Here is a 17,362-nt window from a genome sequence, read left to right on the forward strand (position 1 = left end):
GCAATTATGTGTCAAATGTGCTTATAATTTTGTTAGAAATTAATGTCTAGGCCTTTTAGCCAAAGAACCGATAAATGCTTACATGACAATGTCCCAAATTATTAATGATTTGACTGCTTGTTGAAAAGTCAAAAACCAACGATAAGATTTATCGGTCCGAACATTAATATATGATAAAACTATTAATGTGCATTGGGTGCTGGAGAGAACTTTGAATTCGAGAGCCGATAGACTATTGAAGGTGGTTGTCAAAACATGAGATCTTCACTTCTGGACCATCCACAATGTTAGTCAGGCGACTGAAAAGATACTATTAGTAGGGACTCTAATAAATTTTTAGCATGAAAGTTGACAGATGTTGTCAAGCAAGGCCGTATAAGAGATGCAGTTCTTGTTGGAATTCTATGGAAGATGGTTGGAGGCTACTAGAGGCATGCTAGGATGAAAGTCATGAGCATCGAAGCCAATAAACCATAATTCTAATGTGGCAATCATAAGTTAGGATTCTAGGAGAACATTGATGAGCAATTGTAGAAGAAATGTTTCCTCTTAAGTTATTGAGTAAAAGACTGACATATCCAAATATAAGATTAAATCCATGTGAGTTTCAACGTCATAAAAAAACGCTAAACTAGACTAATTAAAGTCATCAGCAAAATGTTAAATTAGGCTGCGAAGCACATAGAGCCCAGAAAATAGTCTCATGTTGAACCAATAGCTCTGGTTGCTTTGGAGGATCAAACCAAGCTTTAACCATTCAAGATAGGAAGTCAACATTGAAAATCAACAAAATAGTGACTAATCTTGGTTCCCTCGATGCCACCTCTTCTCATTCCAACTGCCTGACCAGAACCCTGTAATAAAGTTATCCAATTGCTTTGAAATTGATATTCTCTTGTACAACATTCAAACAACAAATTCTCACCATGGGACACAGGTTCTTCATTTATTTTTCTAGTAGAGTTTTCCAAGCAACAGTCTTGTTCTCAATGACTAGATTTTCCACTTTCATATTACCATATCTTCCAATTTATGGACCAAAAACAATCTGATCTCAACAAAGTTATTGCCTGTGGAAACCTAATAAAGAATTATTTTTATTAATCAGTGGCATTGAGGCATTACACATTAAACTTGATTGACCTCAGTGAAGAATATTTTCAAGTAAATATGAATGCTCTATTTATTTACTTATTTGACGAAACTCGGTGGAAGGAAATTTGCTGTAAGAGAACAAGCCGCTTGCATGATGCATCTGTATTCCCTTCTAAAAATGTCCTATTTTTAAAAAAAGTACGGCCATGTACATACATCCACACAATTCTAACGAATTTACAAATCTAACATCTAAACATTCATATCTACATGCATACCACTCAAATCTTTATCATGACATCAAATATACCGCAATCACTAACTCCTTAAAAGTGAAATGCACCTTTTAATGCATAGATTTATAACACCAAGGTGTTATAAATGTAAATATTAAATTTTGCGTATTAAGTGTGTAAATACATAAGAATTTTGTGGGATGTAGATGAATTTCATAATAAATTAATTAAAAAAGAGCATTAAATAGATAAGCTTGGTCAGCAACCACTTCAAGCAGGAAATAGGCTATAAGGTAATAATTGATGTAAATGTTAACAAGAAGAATTCGGTGATAAATATTAGAACTTCATGGAGGAAGAACATTTATAAGAAATCAGTTGTTGAAAGAAGATTTTACTGCACAAGCCCAGATTAGAAATTGGAAGGTCCACGGTGTCATTTCTGCTCAGAGATGCTATTATTCTGGCTAGTTAGGAAACGGACGACAACACAAGTAATGTTATCTGCACTCCCTCGCTGGTAAGCTTCTTGCATCAATCTCTTGGCTGCCTCTTCTGGATCATCAATTGGCTGGACCATTGAGACTGCCTCCTAAACAAAAGGGCATAATTACAGTAAGAAGGATGATTCCAATTTCAAGAAAAATGTTATAAATTACATGCATACCACTCAATAGCTATATGATTACATATCTGACACTTAAACATTACTTTTTATATTTATACCGCCTAGATCTTCCATATCACATAAAAAATATTACCATCTTAAATTTTAGAAAGTGAAATATACATTTTCATGCATAGATAAGGTGGCATGTATGGTGTTAGATAAATAAATACATTAAGAATTGAGTGGTATGCATTTAAAGCTTCAAAAAAATAAATAGTAATTGAAAATTGAAGTATTTTGACTAACTTCATTTGTAACAACATCCCACAGCCCATCACTTGCAAGGATGAGAAATTCAAGAGAGCCATCAACCACTTCTTCCTGAAATTTTATATGATCATTATACATTTAAATGCTCTGACAAATAAAGCTTGAGGAAAAAATAGAGAAATTTATGTATATGTCATCGAATAATTAAATGTTTACATTTATTCATAGAAGATCTTAATGTTGAAATAATATCAAAACATATGTATGGAAAAATGCATTTTAATTTAGATAAGTTCATGTTAATGAAATTAACGCTGGCGTCTGATGCCTGTCTGCATGCCTGAACAAGTTCGGTCTAGATCCTATGATAGTCGGCTAGCCTTAAGCTAGAGAGTAACGCCTCTCCTTTTGAGAGGGGCCCACTCCTAGTTATAATAGGTCTAATTTATTCGTTTTTATTGATGTCTAGGGCTAGTTTTTTTTGTTGTGTTTGTTTCGGGACAGCCACGACATCTGTTTTTCCCTCATAGAGTTGTATCCCAGGGTTCCGAGTAGTGCTCCGGCCGTATCTCATTCCCGAGGTGGTGTTTATCATTTCAATAACATTCCCCATCCCTTTCACGCACCAGCTTCCTTTCCCTTGCCGCTCCACTTGTGTTGCAGCCACCCCAAACTATCTGTATCTTTGCTGCCATTTCTCATGGCCTCCTTTTCCTTGCTGCCACCGCCCAAGATAGCAACCCTTTGTTGTTCCTGTTGTTTCCGCCTTCATTTCCCTATTGCCGCTGCCCAGGACAGCGTTGTTCCCGCCATTCCTCAACTCCCCTTGCTGTTGCCAGCTTGGCCCTTGTTGTCGCCCAACATTCCATCCTACTACCCTCCCGTTTGCTACCTCTCTAGAGGCCCAAATTTTAACCGCCACCACTTTTACCCAAGATTCAACCCTAGGGCTAGTATTTTGTTGTTGTTTGCTGTAGTTTCAAATTTCCACATTGGCATGTTGTAATTTCCTATTTGAATTAGCAATAATATTTGTTTCTCCTTGGTTGTGTGATGAATTCCGATATCATTTGTATCAGACATACTCTAACCCTAGTTCCAACCTAGGATTATCAAAATTCACCAATACCTAACCCAAATTCCACCTAAAACCATTCCTCCTTGCTAATTTTTCAAATCTGCCACACTAAAATATTTTTCTACCAACCTAAATCAGCCCCATACACCTCCAAAATCTAAACCCTAGCTATACCACTAAAGAGACAAATGTCAGAAGCCATTCATAAAATTACCTTGTAAAAGTTGCAGCGGAAAAAAAACCAACTTCAACAAAGACTGGTTGAACTTGACAAAAGAAACCCATGAAGAGATCACCGTCGATCGTGACAGTGATGTTCGAAGATGAGAGGAAGAAAAATTTGAATCCCTTCGGTAAGAATAATTCCAGTGAAGAGGATAGACCACAACGCTTTGGGATTTAGTATAAAATGAGGCCGAAGGATGGAATGAGTTTTGGAGGACATAGAGACATGGGAGTGAAGGTAAACTTACCAGATTTTGAGAGGCAAATGAATCTGGATGACTTCATTGAGTAACTGCAGACCGTCGAGAAGATTTTTGAGTACAAGTGTCAGCTTATGGAAGAGTAAAGCATGATGTCATAAAGCTGAAGAAGAGAATGAGACAGAAAGAAGGTTGGAACAAGATCACTACGCTGAAGATGATGAAGGAGATGTAAATAAGCACCTATCCCCACACTACTGCTAGGACATTTTTGAAGCTCCATCACCTACAACAGAGAGAGTTGTTAGTGGAAGAGTTCACGACACAGTTTGAGCAGCTCATGCTAAAATGTGAGTTGATAGAGCTACAAGAGCACAATATTACCAAAAATTTAGAAGGTCTGAAGCCAACATTCAACAATGTTGTCCGACTACAGTTGTATTTGTCGTTGAGTGATGTTAAGACCTTGACAATATTCATACAGTCACCAATAGTAGGAGACACACCTGAGGAAGATATGAAAATTGTCCAAAAAAGATGACAGAGCTGATCAGAGTGGGAAGAATCCTAAGAGGAATAGTGTACTGAACACATTGCCAGCAAGAGAGTGTTTTAGATATCATGGGTTAAAATACATTGCTTCCAGTTTCCTACTACCAGAGTTGTTTCTTTTACTGAGTAGAGAGCAGCAAAAAACGTGAAGAGTGGTATTGGAGACATAGAAGATAGTGAGGATGTGTAGGAGTACCAGCTTCCATCTAATGATAGCAAGAGAGCAGCAATGGCTTCGCCGCATCTTTCATCTATTACACTGTAAAGTAAAATGTGTGTGGCATTATCATCGATGGAAACAGTAGTAAGAACGTGGCATCTATACATATGGTGAATAAGTTGAGTCTCACTAGTCAGAGACATTCTCAACCATATTCCCTAACGTGGTTGAAAAAGAACATGATTAGCATTGACACGAGATATCTTGTAGAGTTTTCTATTAGGGACCAACAACATAATCATGTGGTGTGATGTTTGTTGTTGGGGAGTCTGAGGTACTTTGAGCGCAAGACTCAACATGATGGGTTCAAAAACACCAACTAATTGACAAAGGAAAGAAAGCACATAGTTCTCTTGCCTTCTATGGAGTTTGAAGTTCTGGTGCTCTTTCAAGCAGACAGATGTCATTGGGATCAGTTTTGGTATCAGATATAGAACAACAACTACAGAGAGAATTTCAGGATATCCTAATTGACAGCTTATTGCCAGAACTATCACCATTAGGGGAGGTTCAGTCGGTTTTCACTTCACAGAGGGAAGAGCCAACCTTGGGCTACTTTTTTGGGACTCTGCAGAGCACAGTTAGCACCAAGTTCCATTTCAATTCAACAAGGTACCCACAAATGGTTGAACAGATAGAGATGGTTACATGCAAATTCAGGAAATCTTCTCAAGCATCTTGTGGGAGAATACATCCGAACGTGGGGATCGAGGTGGTTCGAGGGGCGTAGCCAAAAATCCTCCAACCCCAAGTGATTACAATACTTTTGCTACATTCAGCGTGGCCAATATGACTTCATATTATGAGAAGATAAAAAACTTCGACAGATGAGATCGAAGCCCCCCCAACCCCAAGAGACTAACGTGGGTGTCTAATGCCCAGTTGCATGCTTGGACCAGTTTGGTCCAAGTCCTGTGAGGACCGGTCAGCCCTAAGCCAGGGAGTAGCGCCTCTCTTTTTTAGAGAAGTCCACTCCTAGTTATCATAGGTCTATTTATTCATTTTCATTGAAGTCTAGGGTTAGTTTTTTTGTTGTGTTTGTGTCGGGATAGCCGTTGGAGTCTCCCATCTCCCTTCAAGGGCTGTATCCAAGGATTCTAAATGGTGCTCCGGCTATATCTCATTCTCGAGGTAGTGTTTATCCATCTGATATCCTTCCCTATCACTTTCCTGCATCAGCTTCCTTCCCCTCACAGCTCCACCTGTGATGCTGCCAACCCAAATCGTCTGCATCTTCACTTCGATCACTCACGAACTCCCTTTACTTGTTGTTGCCGCCCAGGATAACAACCCTTCATTGTTTTTGTTGTTTCAGCCTCCCGTTCGCTGCTGCTGCTGCCGCCAAGGACAGCAAGTCCATTCGTTGCTCTGGCAGTTCCTCACCTCACTGGGCTGCTGCCATCTTCCCTTTTATTGCCGCCCCACATTCCAGCCCACTGACCTCCTCTTTGTTATTTTTTTGGAGGCCCAACCTCTAATCAGCACCACTTACACCCTCGATTCAACCTTAGGGCTAGTATTGTGTTGTTGTATGTTAAAATTTCAGATTTACACATTGGCTTGTTGTAATTTTCTATTTGAATTCAGCAAGAATATCTGTTTCCCCTTAGTTCTATAATGAATTCCGTTATCATTAATTTTTTATGCCATTTATAGAATAGAGTTTATATAAATCAGTCATAACATATATTCAAGTGTTAGATATATGAATATATATATTTCATAGGTATGCATGAAAATTCCCCAGAAATATATGAAAAAAAACTATGGAGGATTAACATTCTTGATAAACTTATATTTCTAGATCCAGAAAAGAGAATAGCAAATGAAAGTAATGCATTTCAGATGAAAATGTTATTCTTGGACCTGAATTTCTGGATCTGCCACAACATACTGCTTCAGAAGCTTATCACCAAATGCACGGGATACAGCAAGAACACCACCAACTCTCCATGTTCCTATAGTTGGGCACTTGTTAGATATGAGAGGTAAAAGGAATACAATCATATAGAGCATTTACATACACACACAACTTTTATGTAATTACATATCTAACATCTAAAACTTTAATATTTACATTCATAACACTCAAACCTTCACATCAAAAATATTACTTTTACTAATATAAAAGTCAAATGGACTTATGCCATCAATGTGGTATAAATGTAAACAAACTTTAGGTGCTAGATATGTAAATCCGTAAGAATTGTGTGGTAGGTAGGTATTTAAGTTTCTTTTAAAAATTCCTGTTCTGATGATTACTTGCTCTTCTTACCTGCCCACATTACAAAGCCTCCAGCATCCTCGATGCGTTGCCTTTCATCCGTTTGGTCGGGTTTATGATCACGAGAAACAGCTATAGCTGCACACGTTGAATCACCCTTAAATTAAGGCCTTGCATTGAAGCTTATTTATCAACTAAACACGAATGAACAATCAATAACTCAAAGAAATTTGCTAATTATACCGTTTGCTCAAGTGACATTTACAATTTTTTTCCTAATTAGATCAGAGAGAAATAAACCAAGTGATCATCTCCAGTTCTTAAAATCACAGCTGAGAAATAGATATAAATAAATATAAAGATATAAGTATCTGAGAAATAGAAGTTAATATTATGTTAACTGCGAGCCATTATTTTAAAAATATACGTCACATAATAATAAACCTCAACTTCTATTCAATGCGAGCAACAATGATGTGTACAAATTTTATCTACAAATTTAAACCAGATATCATTCTTGATAGATAGAAAAAGAATGGAAAACGACAATATGGAAAGTTAAAGCGTGAAGTTCTCAAGCTAGTGCTGATACCATGATAATATTATAGATGTAAGTAAAGCATTAGTTCTTCAAGTGGCATTTACATGCATAACATAAAATTCTATATATTTACATATCTAACACCTAAACATTCATATTTACAAGCATGCCACTCAAATCTTTAACAACATAAAAAACACTACCATAACTATCGCTTAAAAGTGAAATATAACTTTTCATGCATAGGTATATGACATCAAGATGTTATAAGTGCAAATATCACACCTTGGGTGTTACATATGTGAATAAATAAGAATTTGTGTGGTTTGCATGTAATTTTCCTATTATTATAAGTAGATTGTTTTCACAGATGTTGGATGGAGAAACTCATGTAACTCTAGTCCAAGTTAGCCCCACTAAAAAATATCAGGAAAATATGCAAATAATAAACTGAAAGATGAATCTCCTAATCAAACTTTAGTACAACATTTCTTATCGGAAAATTTGTTTAAATGTTTCACAATCGATAAAAATTGTTCAAAAGTAATGAAATATGAAAATTTACCATGTCCGGCTCGACAGATAACACCCCTAGAATCCCCAACATTAGCAACCAGCAGACGATTACCAACAAGAATAGCAGTTGAAGCGGTTGATCCAGCATCATGGCCATGATTATTTTCAGATTTGAGGAACTCCGAATCTGTTTCAGTGTATGCATCAACTGCATAAAATATACAATAGTAAATAATTTACAACTCAGAAATAAAAAGATCCAATAATAATTCGATTCAAGGATTTAATTTACAAATTTGACAAGAAGCGCAAACACACACAGATATATATAGATATCTATCTAGCTATATATATATATATATATATATATATATATATATATATATATATGAATGATGATATTTTCGAATGAGAGGAAATAGATATTTTGACATGAAAAAAAAGGAGGGAGTGAAATTTAAATCTCCTCTCAAAATTACTCGTCCTAAGAAATCTGGCTAAGCACCGTAACTAAAGATAAACAAATAAATAAACAACCTTCTCACTCACACCACCTCTTTTTTAATTCCACTTGTAGCTATCCACCATTTCTTAGAGACAGCTGCTTTGGCAATTACAATGGTACGAAGGTAAAATGTTAGTAATATTCTCATCTTAAGTCCTCTTTTTGGCAAATTATTTGCACAAATGAGAATTGGACCTAGCAATTGGAATAAATTGAGTTTTGAGTATGATCGAAACATGAACTGGCATAAATTCAAGCATGATTTGAAGATATGGTTCAAACATAGATTAAACAAGGTTGGAAGATAAATTAAACAAGATTTGATGAAGTTTTGAACATGGTCCAAACATGATTTGAACATGATTCAACAAAGGTTACAACAATGTTTGAATCATATTTGAACATGATTTGAATAGGGTTTGAACAGTATTCAAATAAGATTTTTTAAGGGGTTAGATTACACATATACAAAGAGCGTGCAGTAACAACCATGACTATATAGGACACTAAACATAGCAAAGAACTATCATGGCAGCTATGGCATGCATCAAAATTTTAACATACACACACACACACACACACACACACACACACACACACATATATATATATGCGCCACATTCCCAGATCAGTTGGTAGGCATCTGCTTCGTCAGTTGTAAGTCCATCTGATTTGAAGATATGGTTCAAACAACGACTAAACAAGGTTTGAACATAAATTAAACAAGATTTGATGAAGTTTCGAACATGGTCCAAACGAACATGGTCCAAACATGATTTGAGGTCCAAACATGATTTGAACATGATTCAACAAAGGTTACAACAATGTTTGAATTATATTTGAACATGATTTGAATAGGGTTCGAACAGTATTCAAATAAGATTCTTTAAGAGTTTAGATTACGCATATACAAAGAGCATGTAGTAACAACCATGACTATATAATTTAATATATATATATATATATATATATATATATATATATATATACTTATATATATGCGCCATGTTCCCAGATCAGTTGGTAGACATCTGCTTCGTCAGTTGTAAGTCCCCTCTAGTTTGAGGTTCGAATCCTCCCCACCCCTCACCCGCCGCAACAGATGTTTATGAGGGTGGTACTCGAGCGGTTAGGTGCATGGGTCCAGTCCAAACCTGACGGGATCATGCTTCTCTTTTAAAGGCCAACATTCCGCGCCATAAAGCATTGCAGGTCTCACAACCATCTTTTATATATATATATATATATATATATGATAGTAGCACATCACAAATAAAAACTATATCATTTGAAGAGATCTACCGGCAAGCATAACACAAAGTGCAAGTGAAGAATTATAATACAACATTTATAACACAAATGTAAGTACAAAAGCAATCTAGGTGATTAAAAATACATATACATTAAAAAGTTATAATACTAGGAAAACAATACACATTTGCTTTTCATACAAATCTTGTCTAATATGTTATATTGCATCAACTCTCCAGTCACTGGTGCAATTAATATAAAGAACTTAATAGATTGGATATGTAAGAATTACTTAAATTATATAACTTTGTCCAATTTTAAAATGGTTTAACTTATGACAGCCTTGAGAACCTTATCTATGGTGGTACTCTTCAACTTGGAAGAAAATTTAAAGGGTTTTTTTTATTTTTACCAGTTATAAAATGAAGTCATAACTGCTTGTAAGATTTGCCTAGTTGTAAGTAGTTTCATAGTCATGTCGCTTCATGGCTTTCGCTGGCAATGAGTTTTCACATATTATTCAATGAGCTATATTTTAGTTTATGGGATAATATATGAGTTTTGTATAAGCCCGTGACTTTCAGAAATTTCTCCTCTAATGACATACACACGGCATGTAGAGTCGCATCAAGGCACTTGAAGGCGTCCTTTCTCGTTGAGTTATTGTACATAAAAATCATTAATCAACATTTTTAATTAAAAACTTCATCCAAAATAATAATACTTGATTTATAAGATTTTGGGTAGCATCATATTAGCTCTTCTATTAGGAAACATACAAAATTAATATGCAACAAAGAGTATATATTGGAGTTGCTATAAAAAAGATACAATTTCTCATATTTTCAACGAAATAATACTTTTTTATTTTACCTATTTAACCAAATTGCAGGAGTAACAATTGCTAGAACCACGTCGTGCTTCCACTGCCCATTTCCAAGTCCCTCTCCTTAAGTTATCAACCTATTTTAAAATCCTTGACTTATAAAGGAGGATAACTGCTCCTTTTCAATGGGTTGAGATGATGTGTGGATCTGAGGGCTTATATTTCGAAGACAAATATGTGAAATCTCAACAACTTATTTCTTGCACTTCAATGACTTTTTTAAATTCTACTAAATGTATATTGCTCTTTGAAGGATAAGCTGACTTGCACTGCCTCCTCAACCTCCCAATCTATAGAAAATGGCTAGGATAATGACACAAGGTGTCCCGCATGTGAGGCGGACTCACATTCGGTGTGAAATTGAGCCAAGTGTGATCCCATGTCGTTCAATCCTGATAGATTGAGAGCTGATCGGTCTTCTTTCTTATGGGGGAGTGTCGCCCAACTTTAGGGCTGAGAAATTTGCTCGAAGAAGGTTAATCGCTCGAAAACCAATTTGAATTTGAGCATGAATCGAGACCAGATCAAACAGAACAAGTGGATCTGTGAGTCAAACATTTGGATCAGACTTTTTTTTATGCAATTTTGAGTCAATATTGGATTGACTCTATAGGCATTTCGATTGCATCGAAATTAAAAATGGATGGTGGAGATCAACACCTGGGGTCCGCGGATACGTGATGATGATTTACGATAATAAGGCTTAAGAGTTAAGTCACTAAACCCTAAATTATTTTCATTCCCATAGCCCCTCCCCAATTTTTTTCATTTGCCCTACCGCCTAGGCTAGTCCTCTATAGTCTCCTATCTTCCCTTGTCAAAGTATCAAACCCTGGGTGAGGAAACAAATCACAACTCTGGCATTCCAACTGGCTACAACCATTCAATGGTGTCTTTTGCTCATTGCCTGATCTCTATCTATCCGTCCTCACATTCTCTTTTTTTTTGTCTATTGAGTAACTTCTTTCTCTTAATCTTGCTTTTATCATCTAAGATAGTTATCGTCTGTTGCAATCCTAGTTCTATACTTTGTTATGGTAAATGTTTATATGTTATCGTGGTTTGGCATTGACGAATGTTGATAAGAGAAATTCCTGATAGAGGGCGTTTCATGTTCGGTGTCGAGAATTTTTGAGCCCCAATTTTGTTGGTTAGAAAATGAAAAGAATGTTTATATGTTCTCTCTAGCCTCAAATTCTCTCGATTGACCTTTTGTTTTCTCTCTCATGTGAAATCCGCCATTAAACGATTGCTTTAAGTTTGCTTTTATTTACATATTTAGATAATAATATTCTGATTTTTTTTTGTGGTTGACAGTTGTTATCTAGAGGGTGTTCGGTGTTCCTCTAAGTTGATAAAAATGTTATGTTGGTTACTATTGCAATGGTGATTTTGTTGTGGTTAATGGCAACTTGAGTTTTTCTGATTTTTTGTGATTGATGGATGTTCTTTAGGGCTGTCATGAACTCATGGTTGTGTTTTCAACCTGAGTTCTATTTTATTTAGGGTTGTCGTTTCTCATGGATGTTTTTATTAACTTTCCTCTTTAGGTTTGATTGAAGGAATGTTGGATGCTCTTTAGGGTTGTCTTGGACTGATGGTTGTGGTTACTGGATTTGCTCAAGCTTCTGAATAGTATTTAAACAAATAAGGGGAAGAGAGATAAGTTTAATATGAAGAATGACCTCTTCTTTTATTTTGAAGCAAAAGGAGATAGACTCATATGAAAAGGATAAGAAAGGAAAAGGATAAAGGTCGAAGGTATTGAAACACTTCACTGAAATATCAATCACGGAAAAGGGAAAGATTATACATAAGTGAAAATTAAATTCTTTTGTGAAGTCTAGGAATTTAAGTGAGTCAAACTAACTCGTCAGCCAGCTTGAACTAGGCTCGATAAGTGGCTCCTGAATTGAGCTCGATGAGCTAATAAGCTAAGCTTAAGCTAGCCCCAACTCGACCTGTTAACTCGTGAGCCTGCTTATTTAAAAAAAAAATAGTAATATTAAATATACTCAAACTTTATTAAATCTGAAGAATTTATCTTTAAAATATTAAAAATATTTAAAAAATAATATTTTTTATATTATAATAAATGATTTCTTATTATTTCTCTCCTAATTGCTCATTAAATTTGTCATTTTGTTATAACACCATCTTAAACTAATATTATTTTATCTTTTTTATAATAAATAAGATAGTCATGCCTAATTAGACCCAAGTCCTATCAAACCAAATGGAATAAATCTCACCAACTCTTGTATCATGTATAATAGGGTTGTCAAAAAGGCTCATTATTGACGAATCATATTAGGATTGTTAAGTAGCTCGTGTTTGATGTGTTCGTTAAATAAACAAGCCGAACACAAACAAATTCTTTAAGCTCGATTTATAAACGAGTCAAACACGAACAAACTTTTGCTCGATAGTGTTTGGCTCGCGCTCGAAATAATTAAATAATACATAAATAATATACAAATATAAAATTAATTATTTTATTTTTATAAATATAAAAAAGATAATTTAGATGTAGATATGTAAATACATAAAAATTGGGGGGTATATATGTAAATGCCGCTATTTTTTTTAAAAAAATTCCATCTTAGATATGTAAATAAAAATAAGAATTGGGTGGTGTGTATGTAAATGCCTCTCAAATTAGAAAAAAAAAAAACTAAACATGTTAGATATGTAAATACATAAGAATTTGGTGGTATGCATGTAAATGTCGCTCAGATTTTTCCAATAATTCCCCTGACGGCCCACCTACAGTATTCATGAGTGATGACAACTATTACATATTTAAATATAAAAAAAATTTCGTGGTATGTATGTTAATGCCCTAGCCCGATCCAATTCTTTTCTATTAAGTTAGTCCCACATCAAGACTTCAAGAGAAATGAGATTACCAATCCATTATAAATGTACTAAACGAAGTTGAGAAAATTAGAATTTTCAACTTCACGACCATTATGTGGAAGAGTGATTATTAAATTTTTATTTCCTTTAAAATATTATAAAATAAAAAAAATTAATATTTTAAATTTAATTTGAGCTTAAGTTCGAGCCGAACATGAGCTTAATTCGAATAAATGAGTTTGAATTGAGTCAAACACGAACAGGCTATTAGCGAGTCATTTCGAACACGAGTTGAACCCAACAACAACAACAACAAAACTTTTATCCCACTAAGTGGGGTCTGCTACATGAATCCTTTTTCTCCATTGTGACCTATTTAGTCCTATTTAGTGATTTAATTCTAATATATTAAGATCATTTTTTATACAATATGCCCAAGTCATCCTAGGTTTACCTCTACCTTTATTAACATAAGTCGAATCTAAAACATTTACTCTTCTAATAGGATCATCAGATGGTCGATATTTAATGTGACCAAACCATCTAAGACGACTCTCTCTAATTTTGTCTGTCATTGGAGCTACACCAACACTATCACGGATATATTCATTTCGCATTTTGTCTCCAAGTGTAAAGCCACTAATCCACCAAATCATTCTCATCTCGACAACACTTAGTTTTTTGTTTCACTTTTAAAGGTCAACATTCAGCGCCATAGAGGATTGCACTTCTCACCACCATCTTATAAAATTTTCCTTTCAATTCAAGCGATACTTTTCTATCACACAATAGAAAACCAACTTGAATTTTACTAATAACATCCCCATCAATATCACCATCACTTTGAACAATAGACCAAACACAAGTTGAACCCGAACAAAAATAAAAATTAAACAAGCTAAACTCGAACAAGCCTCTAACCCGCTCAAGTTCCGCTTGTTTACACCCCTAATGTACATCTATCATGTATACTAAATACATTGTTTAACAATATGATTTTCATGACTTCATGTCCAAAATAACTGCTCAATAGTACAAAAAAAAGGTAAAATTGATGATATAAAATTTCTTTAAAAATTCCTAATATAAATTTAATATTCATCAGACGTAGATGTAACATTTGGAATTTTAGCCTTAAATGGAGATAAACAATTGCCATCCAACAAATGAGAAAATAATTTGCATGGATAGAGAAGAAATCACCTATTGCTGACTTTGTGTCGCTAACGAATTTAGGGTGCCTAATCAAGTTACTGAATAGGTTTTGTTTAACAAATTGAGCCGCACGAGCACCGCCATGACCTGCATGTAAACATGAAAGATGTTGATAGTTGGGTGCTGGAAGTTATAATAGCAGTCATTGGAAAAAAAAGTGTAAAACATCATAAATATAAGACAATCAAAAGTGAAAACTACAACATGATGAAACAAGGACATCATTTTTCAAATATACCAAATAGGTAGAGCAATCAGGTGAAATATGACTAAACATGTAAAACTGAAAGGCACTTGTTTACATTCATATTGATAAATAGGCATTGAGGAATGGTATACTTCTAGCTCTACGACATTGAGGGAAAAAAAATACCATCAAATACTCCAAAAAGACCAACTATTTCATCATCAACACTGTCAATTCTGGCTTCATAAAAATCTTCCATTGAAGCCCTTTTCCCTGGAGAACTTGCATATCCATAGCTGAATTTGCTGTTCTGGCTGTCATCAAGATAAAAATGCTACATAATGTAAAACTTAATTGCTTACAGGTATGAATGGCAAAGGATTTACGTAAAAAAGACCGGATAATTACACGAGTTCATACTGAAGGTGAGAAAAACTTCAATCAGAAAATATAGACATAAAATAGCAATGACAAATTAAAACCGCAATAAACTAGTCAAGACTGTAAGCAATCCAGAGTAAGGAAGTGTTATTTGCTTAAGAGAACATACAGGATTTTTCGTCATTCTGAAAAAAAAGTTAAAGCAAATCTTAGCCATCCGCATTGCGACTTGAAGTGAAAGTCATGAGCTTAAACCACACACACACACTCACGCACACACAAACTCTTTACTTTGTCATACAAGCATTCTAAACATAAGGGCTGTGCATCATTGGCTGCTCATATCATGCAATGATGGAAGCCGCATGCTTTAGGTATCCTATTTTTTATAGAAATTTTCCTCAAACAAGTTTGACATAAAAACAATCTGTTCAACTGCCAGAGGGCTTCCAAAAAACTAAACAACTAACATGAAAGAAAATTGAGTGCTAACATGGAAATAATTAGATATCTAACCAAACATATAAGGAAGTTCCTTTTCTACAGAAAAGACAGCTGAGAAAATTTACAATTAGTTGACAACTATAGTTAAAAGGTAATATCTTGATCAAGCCTTAATTTATAAATTGTTGCCATTGGAGGGGCAAGTCGAATATATCCTTCAGCCATTTCTTAAACCAGCACTTGCAAAACTAAATAAAGAGAAATCAGCATTGCTGCGTGACTTCAAACTTCTAGATTGTTTTAATGACTTCGATTTCTTTCATGTATCTAGTTTGAAGAGAACAAGAGAATCGTTTAGATTTTTAAATAATATTCATAGCAACTCCGCGGCTTTGTCAAATACATTTTGTGAGATGAAAACAAAGTATGGCATCTCGGAAACAGATGAAAAGATGAAAACTTGGGCATCCCATTTCTAGAAGCTGGAATAAGAAGAACACGCCATGTGCCTGTTCATGCAAATATTTTGCAATTGTTCTGGTCCTAAATAACATAGTAAAAACGCAAACAAACAGTGAAACAAATTATGAAAATCAAAGGAAAAAGGGAACGATTTATAGCGCCAATTTTCCTCTTTAGAGAACAAGGCTCGTCTACAATCCTTAAGTTGCTCAACAAATTAGAAAACTCCAGCACATTCTCATACAGAATGGATATCAAAATCGTTTACAGAAAAAACCAAATAAGTCAATAAAACCTAAATACAAGATGAGCATGTCGAATTAGAAAACTAGTTTCATGATCTTTACACCGAATGTCAAAAGGGAAAAGGTGTCCAAATGAACCAAGGCTGCCGACCATAATAACAAAACCTAAATCAGTAAGCAAACAGACAAAAAGCATACAGTAACTCAGATACCTGAGTCCTCCACCGCTGACGGGAGAACCATCGCCCTGGATTCCGCTTGCCAAAAGCACAGAATTCAAGTAACCCATCTCTTCTACCGATGCGGCCGTTCTCTCCTCTCTTCCAATTGTATCAATTCACTCACAGAACAACGATAAGAAACGACAACAGAAATCCTCATACCTCATCCATTCCTAATTAAGCGATTGAGAAGATCAAGATAACCAAATCAAAAGCGTAAATCACGGGTCAACACCGGATAAATAAGCAGAAAACAAACTCCAAAACAATCGGATTAAAAGAAGATAAGAAAGAGGTAGACAGAAAAAGAGATAGCGATAAGAACGCAATTAAATAAAAAGGATACCTTTTTCTAGTAATTTCACATGAGGGACAGGGGTGGCTGACTCCAATTTATAGATTTCTTCTGGAACCTGAAGTCCAGTCAATGTCCAACTCAGGTGGATCCGCTCATAGATTCGAGATGCCGCGGAGGGAATTTAACACGGGAGACCTCGCCGCAAGCTGAAGCCGTCAAGTAATGAAGCCGGGGTGATTAGACGTGCCATGGTTCGGAGGGGAATCGGTAACAGAGCTTTCTGACGTCGAGGAAATATTTGGAGCGCCTAGCCATGGGTTGCACTCGATTCCAGACTAAAATATTTTCTAGGGCTAGCTTCATGGGCTCATTAACCCTAATCTGAATTTAAATCTGCTAAAAAAAAAAGCCAATTTAGAGGTAGAAACTCTTGCGTAGTTGATGAAATAAACCTTATTTAGCCAGATGCGAACAGGGCCACCCAAACTGATCTCCTGCCATCTTGTGATGTTTTAGAGTGCATTTGAGACGCAGTTGCTTTATGAAATCTGTTGTTCAAAAACTAGTATTTTATGAGCAATTGTTTTGTTTGGAAATTTCAGTTTTGAAGTGGATGAATGTGTAAAATACATCTATTCTCA

General features: G+C 35.3%; 1 protein-coding gene across 2 annotated transcripts; it reads right to left on the minus strand.

Annotated features, from left to right (window-relative positions):
* Nucleotides 1-1,547: 1,547 nt before the first annotated feature.
* On the minus strand, nucleotides 1,548-17,157 carry LOC110019128 (probable protein phosphatase 2C 59). 2 transcript variants are annotated; one of them, XM_020716705.1, is made up of 9 exons: nucleotides 16,770-17,157; nucleotides 16,415-16,596; nucleotides 14,857-14,984; nucleotides 14,472-14,570; nucleotides 7,817-7,954; nucleotides 6,762-6,848; nucleotides 6,353-6,444; nucleotides 2,248-2,322; nucleotides 1,548-1,923 (listed from the first exon to the last, which is right to left on the minus strand). In XM_020716705.1, the coding sequence occupies exons 2-9, from the start codon at nucleotides 16,489-16,491 to the stop codon at nucleotides 1,768-1,770; spliced, it is 852 nt and encodes a 283-aa protein (XP_020572364.1). In that variant the 5' UTR covers nucleotides 16,492-16,596; nucleotides 16,770-17,157; the 3' UTR covers nucleotides 1,548-1,767. The 2 variants fall into 2 exon arrangements, with proteins under 2 accessions (XP_020572364.1, XP_020572363.1); XM_020716704.1 differs by having other exon boundaries at nucleotides 7,817-7,975; nucleotides 16,770-17,151.
* Between the last annotated feature and the right edge of the window lie 205 nt (nucleotides 17,158-17,362).

This window comes from Phalaenopsis equestris, unplaced genomic scaffold (assembly GCF_001263595.1).
Source record: "Phalaenopsis equestris unplaced genomic scaffold, ASM126359v1 Scaffold000050, whole genome shotgun sequence".
NCBI classification, from domain to species: Eukaryota; Viridiplantae; Streptophyta; class Magnoliopsida; order Asparagales; family Orchidaceae; genus Phalaenopsis; species Phalaenopsis equestris.